The 21,881-nt window shown below is 42.2% G+C and overlaps 1 protein-coding gene across 1 annotated transcript; it reads left to right on the top strand.

Annotated features, from left to right (window-relative positions):
* The first annotated feature begins 12,401 nt into the window (after positions 1–12,401).
* On the top strand, positions 12,402–17,084 carry LOC103006645 (WAP four-disulfide core domain protein 5). Its single transcript, XM_057529722.1, has 3 exons — positions 12,402–12,426; positions 16,711–16,851; positions 16,945–17,084. Exons 1-3 carry the CDS (start codon positions 12,402–12,404, stop codon positions 17,082–17,084), a joined length of 306 nt encoding a protein of 101 aa, XP_057385705.1.
* Positions 17,085–21,881: the final 4,797 nt, after the last annotated feature.

The raw sequence follows: 21,881 nt of genomic DNA, 5'->3' as shown, positions 1-21,881 counted from the left end.
TGTGCACATCGGGACCCAGAGGAAGAAGCAGTGACCCCATAGGAGACTGAACCAGACCTACCTGCTAGTGTTGGAGGGTCTCCTGCAGAGGCAGGGGGTGACTGTGTCTCACCATGATGACAAGGACACTGGCAGCAGCAGTTCTGGGAAGTATCCTTGGCATGAGCCCTCCCAGAGTCCGCAATTAGCCCCACCAAAGAGCCCAGGTAGGCTCCAGTGTTGGGTCGCCTCAGGCCAAACAACCAACAGGGAGGGAACCTAGCCCCACCCATCAGCAGACAAGTGGATTAAAGTTTTACTGAGCTCTGCCAACCAGAGCAACAGCCAGCTCTACCCACCACCAGTCCCTCCCATCAGGAAACTTGCACAAGCCTCTTAGATAGCCTCATCCACCAGAGGGCAGACGGCAGAAGCAAGAAGAACTACAATCCTGCAGCCGGTGGAACAAAAGCCACATTCACAGAAAGATAGACAAGATGAAAAGGCAGAGGGCTATGTACCAGATGAAGGAACAAGATAAAACCCCAGAAAAACAACTAAATGAAGTGGAGATAGGCAACCTTCCAGAAAAAGAATTCAGAATAATGATAGTGAAGAGGATCCAGGACCTCGGAAAAAGAATGGAGGCAAAGATTGACAAGATGCAAGAAATGTTTAACAAAGACCTAGAAGAATTAAAGAACAAACAAACAGAGATGAACAACACAATAACTGAAATGAAAAATACACTAGAAGGAATCAATAGCAGAATAACTGAGGCAGAAGAACGGATAAGTGACCTGGAAGACAGAATGGTGGAATTCACGCTGTGGAACAGAATAAAGAAAAAAGAATGGAACGAAATGAAGAGAGCCTAAGAGACCTCTGAGACAACATTAAATGCAACAACATTCGCATTATAGGGGTCCCAGAAGGAGAAGAGAGAGAGAAAGGACCAGAGAAAATATTTGAAGAGATTATAGTCGAAAACTTCCCTAACATGGGAAAGGAAATAGCCACCCAAGTCCAGGAAGTGCAGAGAGTCCCACACAGGATAAACCCAAGGAGAAACATGCCAAGACATATAGCAATCAAACTGACAAAAATTAAAGGCAAAGAAAAATTATTGAAAGCAGCAAGGGAAAAACGACAAAAAACATACAAGGGAACACCCATAAGGTTAACAGCTGATTTCTCAGCAGAAACTCTACAAGCCAGAAGGGAGGGGCATGACATATTTAAAGTGATGAAAGGGAAGAAACTACAACCAAGATGACTCTACCCGGCAAGGATCTCATTCAGATTCGACAGAGAAATCAAAAGCTTTACAGACAAGCAAAAGCTAAGAGAATTCAGCACCACCAAACCAGCTCTACAACAAACGCTAAAGGAACTTCTCAAAGTGGGAAACACAAGAGAAGAAAAGGACCTACAAAAACAAACCCATAACAATTAAGAAAATGGTAATAGGAACATACATATCGATAATTACCTTAAACGTGAATGGATTAAATGCTCCAACCAAAAGACACAGGCTTGCTGAATGGATACAAAAACAAGACCCATATATATGCTGTCTACAAGAGACCCACTTCAGACCTAGGGACACATACAGACTGAAAGTGAGGGGATGGAAAAAGATATTCCATGCAAATGGAAATCAAAAGAAAGCTGCAGTAACAATACTCATATCAGATAAAATAGACTTTAGAATAAAGAATGTTACAAGAGACAAGGAAGGACGCTACCTAATGATCAAGGGATCAATCCAAGAAGAAGATATAACAATTATAAATATATATGCACCCAACATAGGAGCACCTCAATACATAAGGCAACTGCTAACAGCTATAAGAGAGGAAATCGACATTAACACAATAATAGTGGGGGGCTTCAACAGCTCAGTTACACCAATGGACAGATCATCCAAACAGAAAATTAATAAGGAAACAGAAGCTTTAAATGACACAATAGACCAGATAGATTTAATTGATATTTATAGGACATTCCATCCAAAAACAGCAGATTACTCTTTCTTCTTAAGTGTGCACGGAACATTCTGCAGGATAGATCACATCTTGGGTCACAAATCAAGCCTCAGTAAATTTAAGAAAATTGAAATCATATCAAGCATCTTTTCTGACCACAACACTATGAGATTAGAAATCAATTATAGGGGAAAAAATGTAACAAACACAAACACATGGAGGCTAAACAATACGTTACTAAATAACCAGGAGATCACTGAAGAAATCAAAGAGGAAATCAAAAAATACCTAGAGACAAATGACAATGAAAACATGATGATCCAAAACCTATGGATGCAGCAAAAGAAGTTTTAAGAGGGAAGTTTATAGCAATACAAGCCTACCTCAAGAAACAAAAAAAACTCAAATAAACAATCTAACCTTACACCTAAAGGAACTAGAGAAAGAAGAACAAACAAACTCCAAAGTTACCAGAAGGAAAGAAATCATAAAGATCAGAAAGAGCAGAAATAAATGAAATAGAAACAAAGAAAACAATAGCAAAGATCAATAAAACTAAAAGCTGGTTCTTTGAGAAGATAAACAAAATTGATAAACCATTAGCCAGACTCATCAAGAAAAAGAGGGAGAGGACTCAAATTAATAAAATCAGAAATGAAAAAGGAGAAGTTACAACAGACACTGCAGAAATACAAACCATCCTAAGAGACGATTACAAACAACTCTATGCCAATAAAATAGACAACCTGGAAGAAATGGACAGATTCTTAGAAAGGTGTGACCTTCCAAGACTGAACCAGGAAGAAACAGAAAATGTGAACAGACCAATCACAAGTAATGAAATTGAAACTGTGATCAAAAATCTTCCAACAAACAAAAGTCCAGGACCAGATGGCTTCACAGGTGAATTCTATCAAACATTTAGAGAAGAGCTAACACCCATCCTTCACAAACTCTTCCAACAAATTGCAGAGGAAGGAACATTCCCAAACTCATTCTATGAGGCCACCATCACCCTGATACCAAAACCAGACAAAGACACTACAAAAAAAAGAAAATTACAGACCAATATCACTCATGAATATAGATGCAAAAATCCTCAACAAAATACCAGCAAACAGAATCCAGCAACACATTAAATGGATCATACACCATGATCAAGTGGGATTTATCCCAGGGATGCAAGGATTCTTCAATATACGCAAATCAATCAATGTGATACACCATATTAACAAATTGAAGAAGAAAAACCATATGATCATCTCAATAGATGCAGAAAAAGCTTTTGACAAAATTCAACACCCATTTATGATAAAAACTCTCCAGAAAGTGGGCATAGAGGGAACCTACCTCAACATAATAAAGGCCAAATATGACAAACCCACAGCAAACATCATTCTCAATGGTGAAAAACTGAAAGCATTTCCTCTAAGATCAGGAACGAGACAAGGATGTCTACTCTCACCACTATTATTGAAAATAGTTTTGGAAGTCCTAGCCATGGCAATCAGAGAAGAAAAAGAAATAAAAGGCATACAAATTGGAAAAGAAGAAGTAACACTGTCACTGTTTGCAGATGACATGATACTATACATAGAGAATCCTAAAGATGCCACTAGAAGACTGTTAGAGCTAATCAATGAATTTGGTAAAGTTGCAGGATAAAAATTAATGCATAGAAATCTCTTGCATTCCTATACACTAATGATGAAAAATCTGCAAGAGAAATTAAGGAAACACTCCCATTTATCATTGCAACAAAAAGAATAAAATACCTAGGAATAAACCTACCTAGGGAGACAAAAGACCTGTATGCAGAAAACTATAAGACACTGATGAAAGAAATTAAAGATGATACAAATAGATGGAGAGATATACCATGTTCTTGGATTGGAAGAATCAATATTGTGAAAATGACTATGCTACCCAAAGCAATCTACAGATTCAATGCAATCCCTATCAAATTACCAATGGCATTTTTTACAGAACTAGAACAAAAAAATCTTAAAATTTGTATGGAGACACAAAACACCCCAAATAGCCAAAGCGGTCTTGAGGGAAAAAAAATGGAGCTGGAGGAATCAGACTCCCTGACTTCAGACTATACTACAAAGCTACAGTAATCAAGACAATATGGTACTGGCACAAAAACAGAAACATAGATCAATGGAACAGGATAGAAAGCCCAGAGATAAACCCACGCACCTATGGTCAACTAATCTATGACAAAGGAGGCAAGGATATACAATGGAGAAAAGACAGTCTCTTCAATAAGTGGTACTGGGAAAACTGGACAGCTACATGTAAAAGAATGAAATTAGAACATTCCCTAACACCATACACAAAAATAAACTCAAAATGGATTAGAGACCTAAATGTAAGACTGGACACTATAAAACTCTTAGAGGAAAACATAGGAAGAACACTCTTTGACATAAATCACAGCAAGATCTTTTTTGCTCCACCTCCTAGAGTAATGGAAAAAAAAACAAAAATAAACAAATGGGACCTAATGAAACTTAAAAACTTTTACAAAGCAAGGGAAACTACAGACAAGACAAAAAGACAACCCTCAGAATGGGAGAAAATATTTGCAAAGGAATCAACGGACAAAGGATTAATCTCCAAAATATATAAATAGCTCATGCAGCTCAATATTAAAAAAACAAAGAACCCATCCAAAAATGGGCAGAAGACCTAAATAGATATCTCCAAAGAAGACATACTGATGGGCAAGAAGCACATGAAAAGCTGCTCAACATCACTCATTATTAGAGAAATGCAAATCAAAACTACAATGAGGTATCACCTCACACCAGTTAGAAGGGGCATCATCAGAAAATCTACAAACAACAAATGCTGGAGAGGGTGTGGAGAAAAGGGAACCCTCTCGCACTGTTGGTGGGAATGTAAATTGATACAGCCACTATGGAGAACAGTATGGAGGTTCCTTAAAAAACTAAAAATAGAATTACCATATGACTCAGCAATCCCACTACTGGGCATATACCCAGAGAAAACCATAATTCAAAAAGACAGATGCACCCTAATGTTCACTGAAGCACTATTTACAATAGCCAGGTCATGGAAGCAACCTAAATGCCCATTGACAGACGAATGGATAAAGAAGATGTGGTACATATATACAATGGAATATTACTCAGCCACAAAAAGGAACGAAATTGGGTCATGTGTAGAGACGTGGATGGATCTAGAGACTGTCATACAGAGTGAAGTAAGTCAGAAAGAGAAAAACAAATATCGTATACTAACGCATATATGTGGAACCTAGAAAAATGGTACAGATGAACTGGTTTGCAGGGCAGAAATTGAGACACCAATGTAGAGAACAAACATATGGACACCAAGGGGGGAAAGCGACGGGGTGGGTGGTGGTGGTAGTGGTGGTGGGATGAACTGGGAGATTGGGATTGACATGTATACACTAATATGTATAAAATGGATAACTAATAAGAACCTGCTCTAAAAAAAATAGAATAAAATTCAAAAATTCAAAAAAAAAACCTCCGATATTTCTCTTGGTAATTAAGTAGGAGTAATTCGTATTATTAAATACTAGCATAAAGTAGATAGAAAATATGAGTAAAAAAAATTCCTATTGAGCATTATCAAAATACATAAAATACCTACAAATAAATGAATCTAGAAATGTACAGAAATTTTCTGAAAAAATCCTACAAAACTTTACTAAATGACATTTTAAAAGGTATGGATAAATTGACTTTGAAATTTTCCATAATGAGAAAAAAAAGATTCTAAAAAGATATGCTCTTCCCCAAACGGGAAGCCTCTACAAGGTCAAGATGTCCTTCTTGGCCAACATCATTTATACCTTAAATATAAGCAAAATCAAAACCCAGTGGGTTTTCCAACCTCTAATGAAGTAATTGATTCAGGTGATGATCATCCATGGCTTCTAAAATCATTTGGTAAAAGTTTGACTGGGACTGGATATTTACAGGGGGCCAAGTCTTCACCTCACAGTTTATCTGCAGTTTGTAAGTAGGAAAGCACCACTTTACAAAGAGAGTATGAGGGGATATCACCTAAAAAGCATTAATCTATCTTCACTGAACTAAAAGTCTTCCTCCTGAGATGCTGCAATACAAACACACAGCATGGCTGTGATGTGTTCTTGTCAAAATACCGAACTTGAACCTCAACAAACCTCATCTACAGGAAATACGAAGGATAGAGAAGTAAGTTGAAAGATATCACAGGGAAGTAACATGGGATACTCTAAAGAACAATTCCTCTGTTTCGTTCAACAAATAAATAACATGAAGTAGGAAGAGGAGGATGGGAAGGAAGAGGAGAAGTACGCGTTGAAGAAATGTTCTAGATTAAAAGAAACTTAAGAGACATACAACCAACTCGGTGTGTGTGACTTGTTTGGATTCCATTCGAACAAACCAAGTGTACCAAGTTCTTTTTGAGATGGTGAGAAAAATAGACTATTAGATGATGTTAAGAAAATACTGTTAATTGTGTTAGGTATGACAACGGTATTGTGATTACGTGAGAACATGTCTTTATTTTTTTGAGATGCAAATTGAAGTATTGAAGGATAAAAATGAGAGATGCAGTGGATTTACTTTAAAATACTTCAGCCAAAAAAGGGGCGGGCTATACAAGAAGGAAGTGTTGTCAAATGTTAATTGCTGAGACTTATAAGTTTCAGGGATGTAATGTACAGGATGATGACTTTAGCTGTCAATACTGTATTGTACACTTGACAGTTGCTAAGAGAGTAGAGCTTTTTTTGTTGTTGTTCTTGCTGGATTATGCTCACTCTTTTCCCTCTCAGTTCTACTGAGATCATTGACACACAGCATTCTCTGTAAGTTTAAGGTGTACAATGTAATGATTTGACTTACATATATCATGAAATGATTGCCACAGTAAGTTTAGTTAACATTCATCATCCCAGATACAAAAGAAAAAAACAATGTTCTCACCATAACAACAACTACCACAGAATGGTAATTGTGTGAGTTAAAGAATGTGTTCACTGTTGGTGGGAATGTAAATTAGTGCAGCCACTATGGAAAACAGTATGAAGGTTCCTCAAAAACCTAAAAATAGAGTTGCTATATGATCAAGCAATCCCAGTCCTGGGCATATATCTGGACAAAATTCTAATTCAAAAAGATACATGCACCCCTATGTTCACAGCAGCACTATTCACAATAGCCAAGATATGGAAACAACCTAAATGTCTATTGACAGATGAATGGATAAAGAAGATGTGATATATATATATATAATGGAATATTACTCAGCCATAAAAAAGAGTGAAATAATGCCATTTGCAGCAACATAGATGGGCCTAGAGATTATCATACTAAGTGAAGCAAGTCAGAAAGAGAAAGATAAATACCATATGCTATCACTTATATGTGGAATCTAAAATGACACAAATGAACCTATCTACAAAACAGAAACAGACTCGCAGACATAGAGAACAGACTTGTGGTTGCTGGGGGGCAAAGCAGTGGAGGGATGGACTGGGAGTTTGGGACTAGCAGATGCAAAATATTCTATATAGAATGGATAAACAACAAGGTCCTACTATATAGCACAGGGAACTATATTCAATATCCTGTGATAAACCATAATGGAAAAGAATATGAAAAAGAATGTAGATATATGTATAACTGAATCACTTTTCTGTACAGCAGAAAGTAACACAATATTGTAAATCAACTGTTACATCAATAAAATAAATTTTTAAAAAAAGAATGTATTAACTAACATTATTATGGTGATATGTAATATATATGTGTACCAAATCATCACATTGTGCACCTTAAACTTACACAATGTTATATGTCAATTAATATATCAACAAAGCTGGGAGAAATGTTGATTGTTGAATCTGGCTGATAGGTATACTGGGCCTCAGAAAAGTATTTACTGTTTTTTTTGTGTGTGTGTTTGAAAATTTTTATGATAAAATGTTTAACAAAAAACAATGAAATTATTTTTGAAATTTAAAAAAATGATTGTTAGGTCCACATGAAAGAATGAAATACTTGTGACATGGACAATTGAAAATGTAGATTAATGAAGGGTAATGGGCACCACCAGTCACTAAAATGTATTGTGAAGCTACAATTACCAAAGCAATGATGGCACAAGAATAAACAGTCAATGAAGAAGAACAGAAACCCCAAACACAGCCCCTGTTACATATAAAACTTGAGTTTTTATAAAGTTCTGATTTCCAATCAATGGCAAAAGTTTGAATTATTCACTAAATGACACTAGGACAATTGCTTAATAACTTAGAACAAAAGGTATTTCCCTATCTCATATCCCTATGCCAAAATAGATTTCAGATGCATTAAAGAATTAACATGTTTTTCAAAATCCACAAAAGAAATGTAAGTTAATATAGTAAACATGCATCTGACATCAGAGTTGAAAAGACTCTTTGCAGCATAAAAACAAAGGGAGAAAACACAAATGAAAAGACTGATCTGACTATCCCCAAATTTAAAACTTTGGTACAAAGCAAAAAACAAGAAAACAAATATTTGCAGGATCAGATTAAAACAAGCATTTAGCAAACTCATCTCATTCAATCCTCAGGACCATCCTATAAAATAAATATTATTATCTCTATTTTATAGAGAGTAAACTGAGGTTTAAAAAAGTTAAGAAACGTGTCCAAAGTCACACGGCTAGAACCTGGTGGCACTAGGATTCAAAAGTAGGTCTGACCTAGAGAGGTGGGATAGGGAGGATGGGAGGGAGATGCAAGAGGGGGGAGATATGGGGATATATGTATATGTATAGTTGATTCGCTTTGTTATAAAGCAGAAACTAACACACCATTGTAAAGCAATTATACTCCAATAAAGATGTTAAAATTTTTTAAATAAATTAAAATATAAATAAATAAATTGGGAAAAATAAAGTAGGTATGCCTGAGAAGCAGATTCGCAGATACAGAGAGCAAATTAGTGGTTACCAGTGGTGGGGTGGGGGGGCAACTTGAGGGGGAGGTACAAACTACTGGTTGTAAGATAGGCTACAGGGATGTATTGTACAACATGGGGAATATAGCCAATATTTTGTAATAACTGTAAATAGACTATAACCTTTAAAAACAGTATAACAATTTTAAAGACTTATTAAAAATAAATTAATTTAAAAAGTAGGTCTGCCTGACCCCAGTTTACATCCACTAACCACTTTACCATACTGCCTCTTGTGTATGACAAGCTAGTAGTATCCTTAATATATAAACAGTTCTTAGAACTCAATAATAAAAATAAAAGTACCCCCAATAGAAATGGGCAAAGTACAAAATCAGGTAATTCACACAAGAAGAAATACAGTCGGTCAGTGTGAACATATAAAGAAATGCTCTTCATCACCAACATTCAGAGAAAGGTGAATTAAAATGAGACACCATTTTCCATTGGCAGAGATTTTCTTTACTTCTTTTTAAATAGCATGTTATTTGGTGAGTATATCTGTTAAGGATATTTGGTTGTGAGCAATAGCAACTGAATTTTAGACAGTTCTCTTTAGAGCATTGCCTTCTCTGTTCAGGATTTGAGTGGAGGGGTGGGCAGGTTAGAGGTCATGGAACTGGGTCAAATGCCCTCACCCGTGATACAGAAATTACCTGGTGACTGGCAGGCAACCAGAATTATAGGAGTTGGGGAGCAATGACTCCACCAGGGATGCTGGGCAAACAAAAACAAGAGACGTCTACTGCAAAGCAGGTGCAGGCTCTCCTACACTCATTTCCTTCCTTTCTGAAATGGAATTTGATTGGATACTCAAAGCCTGAAATAGATCATGCCCTTTGACCTTGCATTTGTTTTTTTTTGTTTTGTTTTGTTTTGTTTTGTTTAGTAGAATTTCAGAGGGATTTGCTTTTTTAAAAAAAAATTTTTATTAATTAATTAATTTATTTATTTATTTATTTTTGGCTGTGTTGGGTCTTCGTTTCTGTGCGAGGGCTTTCTCCAGTTGCAGCGAGCGGGGGCCACTCTTCATCGCGGTGCGCAGGCCTCTCACTGTCGCGGCCTCTCTTGTTGCGGAGCACAGGCTCCAGACGTGCAGGCTCAGTAGTTGTGGCTCACGGGCCTAGTTGCTCCGCGGCATGTGGGATCTTCCCGGACCAGGGCTCGAACCCGTGTCCCCTGCATTGGCAGGCAGATTCTCAACCACTGCGCCACCAGGGAAGCCCCTTGCATTTGTTTTTGTTTTTGTTTGTTTTTTGGTTGGTTGTTTTATTTATTTATTTATTTACCTAATATTTTTTTTTAAATTTTATTGCCAGCTTTATAAACTTTTTCACACTATATTGATATATATATATTTTAAAACATCTTTATTGGAGTATAATTGCTTTACAATGGTGTGTTAGTTTCTGCTTTATAACAAACTGAATCAGTTATACATATACATATGTCCCCATATCTCTTCCCTCTTGCATTTCCCTCCCTCCCACCCTCCCTATCCCACCCCTCTAGGTGGTCACAAAGCACCGAGCTGATCTCCTTGTGCTATGTGGCTGCTTCCCACTAGCTATGTATTTTACGTTTGGTAGTGTATATATTTCCACGCCACTCTCTCACTTTGTCCCAGCTTACCCTTCCCCCTCTCCATATCCACAAGTCCATTCTCTAGTAGGTCTGCATCTTTATTCCTGTTTTGCCCCTAGGTTCTTCATGACCACTTTTTTTTTTAATTCCATATATATGTGTTAGCATATGGTATTTGCTTTTCTCTTTCTGACTTACTTCACTCTGTAGGACAGTCTCTAGGTCCATCCACCTCACTACAAATAACTGTTTCATTCCTTTTTATGGCTGAGTAATAGTCCATTGTATATATGTGCCACATCTTCTTTATCCATTCATCTGTTGATGGACACTTAGGTTGATTCCATGTCCTGGCTATTGTAAATAAAGCTGCAATGAACATTTTGGTACATGACTCTTTTTGAATTATGGTTTTCTCAGGGTATATGCCCAGTAGTGGTATTGCTGGGTCGTATGGTAGTTCTCTTTTTAGTTTTTTAAGGAACCTCCATACTGTTCTCCATAGTGGCTGTATCAATTTACATTCCCACTGGTTGTTTTATATTGAGGTATAATTAACATATAACATTATATTACTTTTAGGTGTACCACATGATCATTTGCTACTTGTATAGATTGTGAAATTGATCACCACAATAAAACTTGTTAACATCTGTTACCATATATAGTTACAAAATTTTTTCTTGTGAAGAGAACTTTCAAAATCTACTCTCTTAGCAACTTTCAAATATCTAATACAGTATTTTTTTTTTATAAAGCTGTTTTTTTTTTTTTTTAATTTTATAGCTACTTTATTTATTTATTTCTTTATTTTTGGCTGTGTTGGGTCTTCAGTTCGTGCGAGGGCTTTCTCTAGTTACGGCAAGTGGGGGCCACTCTTCATCGCGGTGCAGGGACCGCTCTTCATCGCGGTGCGTGGGCCTCTCACTATCGCGGCCCCTCCCGTTGCGGGGCACAGGCTCCAGACGCGCAGGCTCAGTAGTTGTGGCTCACAGGCCCAGCTGCTCCGTGGCATGTGGGATCTTCCCAGACCAGGGCTCGAACCCGTGTCCCCTGCATTAGCAGGCAGATTCTCAACCACTGCGCCACCAGGGAAGCCCTAATACAGTATTATTAACTATAGTCACCATGCTGTACATTACATTCCCAGGACTTATATATTTTATAACTGGAAGTTCGTACTTGTACATTTCTACTTTGACAAATTTACCCTAAGAAAATAAAGATGTGACTCAAAATGTATGTATAGAGATTGTTTCACAGCTTCATGTATGAAAGTTAAAAAATGGAAACTTATGTGTTTCACAATAAGGAAATAATTATATATGTTTTGGCATATCAATCTTACAAAATACCATATAATCATTAGAAATGATGATATTGGAGGACACTTCATGACACCGGAAAATGTCTACAAAATCATCTTAATTGGAAAAGCATTTCTCCAATATACATGTGTAGTTTGTAATCAGGAAGAAAAATTAGCCTCATAAAATTCTCCTTCTAAATAAAGCTGCCAAGGGGATGCTAGAATTCCAAAAGTCACATCAGATCATAGACTACAGGGCTCCTCTTTTCCTGAGAGCTTAGAAGATAGCATGAGGGATTCAAGTTAAACCCAAGAAAGAACTTCCTGACTGTGGGAGCTGTCCTGGACTGGAACATGCCCTTCCATTCTCAGGGTCACATGAGGTATCGCCTCACTTCCAAGGACCTGGATGGGGATCATGGAGAGGTGATGACAGATGTCCCAGCCTAGTTAGAAATTAACTTTGTGTCCTTGAGCCAGCCCCCTCCCATTGACAGCCTACAGTTTCCTTATCTTTCAAATGGGAGGGTGGGGAGGATGGTCTTGATCTCCTCCAGTCCTGGTAAGTTACTAAGGTTCAGTGGGGTTTCTGCTTGGGGGCCCTTAGGACCCTGAGCCCCAGTTGTCTCTCTTCCACCAAACGCAGGAGTGAGATGATGTGAAATCTACGGTGGGGGCCTTGGCTGAGACGATTTTTTGCTCAGGATCCCTTAGGGCCAGAGAAGGGGTCCCAGAGGCCACCTCCATCTGCTGTGACCAGCGACCGCAGCCAAACCTAAACCCTTGCCCCATCCACCCCCGACAGCTCAGCCAGCCCCAGGCGGAGGGCAGTTCTACCAGATGCCGCTGAAGGTGACCTTACCAAAGGTGGGGAGGTCTCACTCTCCCCTCCACGGGAGCCCAAGAGGGGAGGCCAGGGCTGGCCTCAATCACTGTGCCAGCCTGGGCCAGCCTTCTCCAGCAGAGAGCGCTGACCCTAACTCGAATGCTTCCTAAGCACCCAGAACTCTGCAAACCCCTCCTGGCCATTCAGAGCTGACTTTTATCCTCTGCCTAAGCCATTGCTGGGGCTTCAAAGTCTTAGAGAACCAGGAAAGGGAGCATCTGACTCAACAACCCTCACTCTTTATACAGATGAGAAAAACTGAGGTTCAAAGAGGAACAAGATTTCTCCAAATCACAGCCCAAGTCGGTGATACAGGCAGGACTGGATCCTAGCCCCAGGCACCCAGGGTCTGTCCCCACCCATCATCAGTTCTTGCACAAGCACCCTTGCACAGAGGCTCTTGAGCAGGGGGTGAGGCCAGGATGAGGCAGACACATGCCACTCCATCCAGCCCCTCTCCTTCCTCCCCTGACTCAGTTGCTCTAGCCTCCCTGAGGCTGCAGCTGTTAATTTAGGGGCCTCTGGGTTCCACAGGCATAGAGGTGGTTTCTACCTCGTAGGGGAGAATACGAGTTTGGGGGAAAGCAAGCAATGCAGTGTGTGTGTGTGTGTGTGAATGTGCCTGTTTCTTAGTGCTTCCAGCAGCTTGCCTTTTGTCTGTATATCTTTGTGCCTGTAAGCCTGCCTGCGTGTGTTGCTGTAAATGTCTTCCTGCCAGTTTCCCCATGCTTGTCTGTGCCTGTTTACACATCTGAGTGTAAGACTGTGTTTACACACGTGCGCCTGTCTCTATGTACACGTGTATCTTTGTGCCTGCTTGTCTGCGTGGTTTGCATCTGCACATGTATCCTTAGGAACGACCGCATACATGTGTGCCTGAGCCTGTGTGCCTGTCCACGTGAGAACACGCGTCTCCCTGTGCCTCTGGGGAGGGGAGGAGATGGACCAGCGGTCCCTGCTCTTTGGTTGTCTCCATGGAGGTGTCTGGATCTGTGGGTTCGCATGGCAGGGAGATGACTTTTCTGTCACTTTCTGTGGCCAGCTAGGCCTGGTCTGGCCCCCTGTCCATCTTGTTTCTGTCGTTCTCCAGCCTTCTCTGTCCCCCAGCCCAATCTGTGAAAGGGCCTCCAGAGTTGACTAGGGGGCGTGGTTTCTGGGATCTGGGATCTGTCTGGAGGAAGCTTTACCCCTACCTGTCTTCTCCTCCGCCTCCTCCAAAAGGCTGGGTCTGACCTGTCAACAGGTGCAGGAGGCTGGGGCTGCTGGGGTAGCTACACAGGTGCCTCCCGGCTCGGGTGATGCCTCCACCTCCAGACCTTCTGGGGCTGTAACACTCTGACCTACATACACCCGGGCAGCCCTGGCCCTGCTTTTGGGGAAAAAGACAGTCACGGGGGCAGGTTCCCTCCTCCACAGGGCCCTGGGGAGCAGTTCTCTGCATCCTCTCTGCCCCTCGAGCCTTCCTCAGAGCTGCGAGCTGGTTTGGGAAGGACAGCGCTCAGAGGCCCCCAGGCTGACGAGGGAAGGATGCTGGCGAGTTCCAAGGCCAGGGCCGTGCTGGTTGTGATTCATGCACCATCACCACATTCCTCTCATTGCCATGTTGTGAGGTCAGGACTATCTTTATCCCCATTTTGGAGATAAGGAAACTGAGGCTCAGCGGGAAACCCCTTGCGCAAGTCCAAGGACAGGACTCTGAGTTAGTGTCACAGGTGGCATTTGGATGCAGGTCTTTGGAATCAGGCAAACTCACCCTCCCAACTTACTCCTTGGAAAATGAGGTCGCATGACTCTCTCATAGGAGTAAACAACATCTTGAGGAATAAGGTCCTGGCATCCAGTAAGTGCAGCCTAAGTGGGCACTTAAGGAGAGCTTCTGGAGGCACTGGGGGAGGACACCCCGAAACCCAGCCCAGCTGCACAGAGATGAGAGCTGGCGCCTGCAGAACCTGAGCCCACGTCGGACCTGTGTCACAGCTCAGTGGGACACGCTGGTTTCCCCCTAATTCACATGCCCCTTTCTCCCCTGATTCTCTCCCATGAGACATCGGCCTGGGACTCAGTAGGATTTCAGACAATGGAGAGAGACACAGTGTTGTCTGTGAAAGCCCAAACACCTCTGTTTAAAAGACGCCTCCCCCCGTCCCCCTTACTCCCACCCCTCAAACATCTGGGCATCTCTGACATAAAGAACCTGCACAGTCCCTGGTAAATAGTAAGTGACTGACCAATGTTTTCAATGGTTATGTGAACAGATCTGTGTCTGTGTAGCTCTGGGTGTGTGGTTGTGTGTATATGACTGTGTATGCACTTATATGTCTCCCTGTTCACAACAACACATATGCTATACACTTATGCATATATGACTGTGTATGTCTCAGTGTATGTATAATTATGTGTGTATATATTTATGTGTGTAGGCATGTGTTTATAACTTATTTAACTATATGTATATGTCCCAGTTCATACATCCCAGTTCATTACACATGTATGTAACTATTAACTATCTTGTGACTGTCTGGATATATATATGTATATGTATATATACATATGTATGTGTATAGGTCAAACCATATGAAATTGCTATTTTTGTAGATCAACGAAGTTGAATATCAGCTATTTCATATGGTTAAGCCCATAGCTAATTGTGTGTATACATCTAAGTGTGTTTGCATATTTGACTGTGTATATGTATCTATTTCTATGTGCACAGATATCTATGTAACTGTGTCTGGCTGTGAGTCCTTCATTCTCTGAGTCTTCATATCCATGAGACATCCCAGTACTACATCGTTGTTGGTGTGTGTGTATGACTGTGTCTCTATGTATACGCCTGGGAGTGGGGAGCCTGGATCTGGAGGGAAGGTTAGGAAAGGCACATGAAGACTTGAATGTGATGGGCAAAAAACAGGCCCTGCAAAGAGAAGCAGCTTGGAGTTGATCAGGAGCCAGCAAGTTAAAGAGTGTAGACAATGAGACCAGAGAGATGGGCAGGGTCCAGACCAGGCACAGCCTTGTTGGCCCAGGTGGAGATTTTGAACTTCTTTTTTCTTCTGTCTTTTATGTCATCTGAGTCTCAAACCAGCCCTGGGAGGAAGGAGTCCAGCTTCCGATTTCACAGACAGAAAACTGAGGCTTGGAATACAAAAATAAAAAAAAAAACTTGCCAGCCATTTACAACATGGATGGACTTTGAAGGCATTATGCTAAGTGAAATAAGTTAGACAGAGAAAGACAAATACTGTATGATCTCATCAAAAAAACAAAACAAGGGACTTCCCTGGCAGTCCAGCGGTTAAGACTCCACGCTTCCGCTGCAGGGGGCGCGGGTTCCAACCCTGGTCGGGGAGCTAAGATGCCGCATGCCACGCAGTGCAGTCAAAAAGTAAAAATGAATAATAATTTTAAAAAAACCAAAGCAAAACAAAACAAATCAAGCTCATAGATACAGAAAACAGTTGGTGGTTGCCAAAGGTAGGACGTGGCAGTAGGAGTGAAATGGGTGAAGGGGGTCAAAAGGTACACACTTCCAGATGTAAAACAAAATAAGTCACGAAAATATAATGTACAGCATGGTGAATATAGTTAATAATGCTATAGTGCATATTTGAAAGTTGCTAGGAGAGTTGATCTTAAAAGCTCTCATCACGAGAAAAAAAATTGTAACTTTATATGGTGACCAACGTTAATGAGACATTGCGGTGATCATTTCACAATATATACAAATGTTAAATCATCACATTGTGTACCTGAAACTAATTTAATGTTACATGTCAATTAGACCTCAATTAAAAAATTAAATAAAAAATTCGATACAAGCAAGTCCATTCAAAAAAAACATTGCCAAAGGACAGGCAAGAAGTAAGTAGTGGAGAATTTAGATTGTGTGATCTCCAGGACAGTGCTTATACCTATTTCTGAACTGCCTCCAGCTGCAAAATTTGGGGGGTTCTCTTACAGAGAAATCTGGGGGCTGCCCACCAGACGATGGGCCCTGCATCTTATTGGTGCCTGATCAGTGTGTGGATGACAGCCATTGTCCCTCGAGGATGAAGTGCTGCCACAAAGCATGCTTCCGCCAGTGTGTCCGTAAGGTTTTCGGTAAGAGTCCCTCTCTACTTTGCTGACCGCCAGCCAAGCCCCAAGCCCCAGGGCCAGGGTACAGGCGGGAATCACCCGGCTCCTGTGTTGCAGTTAAGATGGGCAGCTGCCCCGAGGACCCACTGCGCTGCCTCAGCCCCGTGCAGCACCTGTGCTCCAAAGACTGGGACTGCCCAGGCCACAAACGGTGCTGCCTCAGTGCCTGCGGCCGGGACTGCAGAAACCCTCTCTGAGGTATGGCTGTGTGTGCCTGGGGCGAGTTCTTTCCCTCTCTGAGCCCCAGCCCTAAGAGATCCCTCCAGTTCAACAAGCTTAGCAGGAACCTACCCAGAAGCCTGGACCTCCTGTGGACGGAATTGGGGAAGTGAATGGGGTGGGAGGGGTCCTATTAGGATGACAGAGGAACCAGGGATCCTTGTTCTCTTATTGAAATTGCTGCATCACCTGGACCACAACCCTAAACGCTCTGAGCTTCAGTTTGCCTTTGTGAAGGAGGGTGGGGAGTCCGGCCTTAGTGCCTGGGCTGATGGGGGTCTGGATGGGGGATCAAGTCCAGAACCCAGAGCTTTATTATGGGAGGGGGTTAACCCTTTCCTTCTCTCTCCTCAGGCTAATTCTGATTTAGGATCCATAGCTCTGAACCTCAGGATGGGATTCCCTGCAGGAAGATATGATGATGGGGGGCCTGGGACCCAGCCACCCAGATAGCACTCTCTGCCAGCGGCAATTCCAACCTTCTGATAAACACTGTTCTAGAAGAATTTTCCAAACATCAATCTATTCACATACCCTTTTCACAATGTTCGCCATACCTGCAAAATAGCATGACGATATTTTGTGTATTGCCTGTACTCCTATTGCCTGTACTTCTGTATAAAAATAAATTTATTTCAAGAGAAACACTGGATATCACTACTCTATATGGGATAAGCAGGATCACCTGTCACAAATAGAATGTACTTGTAAAAGCAGATGGAAAAGGGACTTCACTGGTGGTGCAGTGGTTAAGACTCTGAGCTCCCAATGCAGTGGGCTTGGGCTCGATCCCTGGTCAAGGAACTAGATCCCACATGCATGCCGCAACTAAGAGTTTGCATGCCACAAATAAGGAGCCCAGCTGCCACAACTAAGACCCGGTGCAACCAAATGAATAAATAAAATATTTTTTAAATGTGTAACTTGGCAATTTAGAAAAAAGCAGATGCAATGAAAACAGCAAATTCCATTAAAGTAAATCATGTCAGATTAAAGATGTTAAATAATAGTATTAAATTCTGGCTAGATACTGCCACCTGCCAGGATGTGAGCCTGAAGCCTACTCTCTGTCTCTGTTGTAATAAAGGAAGATTAATGAGGGTTAAAGAGATGTTAAAGACACAGGCTTCTTATCTGAGAGTTCCTTCCTGGTGTAATTGGAAGGATTGAAAAGAACTTTCTCAATCCAAGAGTCAGTGTTGTATGATGTTGCATCCAGGCACACCCTAAGATCATTTCGAATCGCTCCATATTTGGGGAAACGTTGCCTGAACAGTTGGGATGTCATTATTTATGGGTGGGTCTGTCTCCATCACTGGACGATACCTCATTGGCCTCTATTTCTTGGGGGCCTGGTCATGGTCAGGACTTAATGAGTGGGGCTGTCCATGAGGGAATGACAGCCACCCCAAGGGACATTCCTGGACCCAGGGAGCTGGATTTCTGACTCTCCCTCTTCCCCAGGACTCACTTTGGGGTGGGAAAGGAGGCGGGCAGATTCCTCCCTGCTTTATCTGCTGGGTCTCCATTTGTGTCCTGATAGAATCTGGGGGTGAAGTTGGGGATCCTGGGTCTTCTCCCCTTGTTCCTTTGCCCTTGCGGTGTCATCACAGGTGAGTCACTGCTCTGGCTTTCTGTTGGCCCTGTTGGAAGATGCAAGGATTCTACTTCTTCACTGCCACAGTCCTTCTCACAGGATTCAAATGGCTGAACTGATGACTCAAAAGCAGCAAATGCTAATTATATGGATACAAGGTGAGGCCTGGGAGGGGAGAAGATGGAGAACATTCAGGGAGTCACTGACTGCCTGTGAGCTTGGGTATTTCCCTTCCTCTTTCTGGGCCTCAGTTTGACCATCTATAAACTCATGCGGTTAACTCAGAGAATACGGTACATTGTATTCTTTGCCCATAGTCTCGCCTTCCCTCCCCAACCTGACCCTGGCTTTTGTGGAGGAAAGTATACATCCCCTGCCTAGTGATTTGGGGCTTGGCCCTGGAACTTGCTTTGGCTAATGGGACGTGGGTGCAGGTGACAGTGTGCCAGTTTCAAGGCAAGGCACCAGGCTTCTTGGAGCTTCCACCCTCTGCCATGAGAAGAACTTGCCTAGAAGCCACTGGTCTCAGATGAAAGACACCTGGTGGGGAGGGGCAGGCCTGAACTTGAGGTGTCCCAGCCAATCTTCAAACTTGTGAGAGGGAAATAAGTGTTTGTGATAGGAAGTCAGTGAGATTTGGGGGTTGTTCCTTACAGATTTATCACACTAAGAGCTTGTCTAATTCAGATAATGATTATTATTCTTTAGTGAACGCCCACTGTATGCTTCACACTTTATTTTTTAAATTAATTAATTAATTTATTTTTGGCTGTGCTGGGTCTTTGTTTCTGTGCGAGGGCTTTCTCTAGTTGTGGCAAGTGGGGGCCACTCTTCATCGCGGTGCGTGGGCCTCTCATTATCGCGGCCTCTCTTGTTGCGGAGCACAGGCTCCAGACACGCAGGCTCAGTAATTGTGGCTCACGGGCCCAGTTGCTCTGCGGCATGTGGGATCTTCCCAGACCAGGGCTCGAACCCGTGTCCCTGCATTGGCAGGCAGATTCTCAATCACGGCGCCACCAGGGAAGCCCTGCTTCACACTTTAAAAGATCATTTCATCCACCCAATAAGCCCGAGAAAGGTGGGTATCGTTATTCCCATTTGACAATGAAGGAGCGGAGCGTTGAGCTAAGAGGTGAAACAGCCAGAACTAAACCATATCATGTTCATCCTCAGATACCGATAAAATCAGCCACAGTTAAAATCACATTGCACTTACCCTGTACCAGGTGTCATTTTCATTACTTTACCTGTAAAATCTCATTAAGTGCTCACAGCTTTACTATGTAGGCTTTATCATTTTTGCCCACGTCATGTATGAGGAAACTGAGGCACAAAGAGGTTAATCTGGCCAAGGTTGTACAGCTTATAACTAGTAGAGCCGGGATTCAACCCCGAGGAGTCTGATGCCAAAGCTTACAACCTTATTGACCACAATAATTACATTCTGTAATTATTGAAAAGAAGGAATTTGAAAATTCCTTCTAGCTCTAAAGACTCAGTTTCCACATCAGAAAACTGCAGATCACAAGACCCAAGACCCAAGAAGCATGAGTGACCAGCCTTAATTCTAGGTACCTAGAGCCTGAGTCTGAGGGTGTGCAGCTCATTGCCCTGGGTTCCTTTCCTGAAAAGCATCAGGAGGAAGAGATTCTCACATGAGCCAGTTAGGATTTGGCTGCCAAGGGCCCCATGTCCTGAGGCTTTGAGTTCTGAGCTAGTTGCCTGGAACAGCTGCAGGCGGCAGATCACAGGTCACGGCTTCCCTGGCTACAGGTGGCAGCAACTCCACAGACCATTCTAGAGTCACCTGCTTAGCTTCCTGGCTAACTTACTACTGTTCCATAAGGTCTGTGCTTTGGTCTCTGCAGTGTCAGTTCTGTCCTCAGCTACCAAATTCCAGCCCATCCAGCTCCATCTCCACTGCTTGTCTCCACTGCCCTTCTGGAAAATGCGGCGGGAGGCTGGACACCTGTGTCCAGGAGCCTGGGCCTTCAAACTCCAATCTCGCTTTCCTCCCTCCCTCATCCACGAAATGTTTGCTCACCACTTAGTGCAGGCTCTAGGCTGTGCCTTCACAGAGCTCCCACACTGGAGGCTGAGACCAAGCTCTAGCTACAGAGTTTATGTTATGCATCAGACTGGAGGAATCCAGGGGACCACGGGAGGCCAGGAGGGACCTAACTCAGCCTGGAGACCAGCGAAGACTTCCTGAAGGAGGGGGAGCCAAGCCAAGACCTTGAGTTTTAGTAGGAATTCACCAAGTATGACACCAACAGCAATGTCCCCAGTTAGATATATTTGCCCACCCCCAGGTTACCGGGGTGCTGGTGGCATTCTCTATTTTGACCTGGGTGGCTGTCACACAGATGCATAGATATGTAAAAAAAAAATCATTCAGCTGTAACTTAAGATTCATGCACTTTACTATAAGAACATTGTACTTCAATTTATTAAAGTAAATTAAAATTTTAAAAATTTCTTTCCTCCCTAGGAGGCCTCTGTTTCCTCACTGGTAAAATGAGGGAATCAGACAAGAGCATCTTCCTGCTCTAACCTCTTTTTTTAAAAATTTTTATTTATATTTGGCTGTGTTGGATCTTTGTTGCTGCGTGTGGGCTTTCTCTAGTTGCAGAGAGTGTGGGCTACTCTTCGTTGCGGTGCGTGGGCTTCTCATTGCGGTGGCTTCTCTTGTCGCAGAGCACGGGCTGTAGGCATAATCTCTTATTTTGAGGGAAGAACTGAAGTGGCACAGCCCAGAGATGCACCGTCCAATATGGTAGTCACTAGTCACAAGTGGCTACTGTGCACGTGAAATGTGATTAACCCAAATTGGGATTTACCGTCGGTGAATGTAGTAGGCAGAATTCTAAGATGATTCCCAGTGACCCTTACCCCTGTATACTCTCCTCCTCTTTGAGAGCAGGTAAAAGGGAGACTGTCCTGGGTGGGCCTGGCCTAAGCAGAGGAGTCCTTTAAAAGCAGAGCATTTTCTCTGGCTGCTCACACAGCCCTCCAGTTTGCCTAGGAGAATTTAAACATCCACGTTGGGACTGCCTGTGGGCCCACGTGGCCAGGAATCGCAGGCAGCCTTTAGGAGCTGAGAGTGATCCACAGCAGACAGCAAGCAGTGAAAGAGGGAGGTCAGTTCTACAACCACAGGGAAACGAATTCCGCCAAC

Source organism: Balaenoptera acutorostrata, chromosome 15 (genome assembly GCF_949987535.1).
Source record: "Balaenoptera acutorostrata chromosome 15, mBalAcu1.1, whole genome shotgun sequence".
Classification (NCBI taxonomy): Eukaryota; Metazoa; Chordata; class Mammalia; order Artiodactyla; family Balaenopteridae; genus Balaenoptera; species Balaenoptera acutorostrata.
The sequence above is the reverse complement of the archived record's forward strand: the minus strand, read 5'-3'. Positions and strand labels throughout refer to the sequence as shown.

What these genes read in the sequence shown, in the direction of transcription:
- LOC103006645 (XM_057529722.1), top strand. Translation starts at nt 12,402, where the DNA reads ATGGTCTTGATCTCCTCCAGTCCTG. An exon ending in CTTGATCTCCTCCAGTCCTG is followed by an intron (nt 12,427 to 16,710) that starts GTAAGTTACTAA and finishes GTTCTCTTACAG; the next exon opens with AGAAATCTGGGGGCTGCCCA. An exon ending in GTGTGTCCGTAAGGTTTTCG is followed by an intron (nt 16,852 to 16,944) that starts GTAAGAGTCCCT and finishes CCTGTGTTGCAG; the next exon opens with TTAAGATGGGCAGCTGCCCC.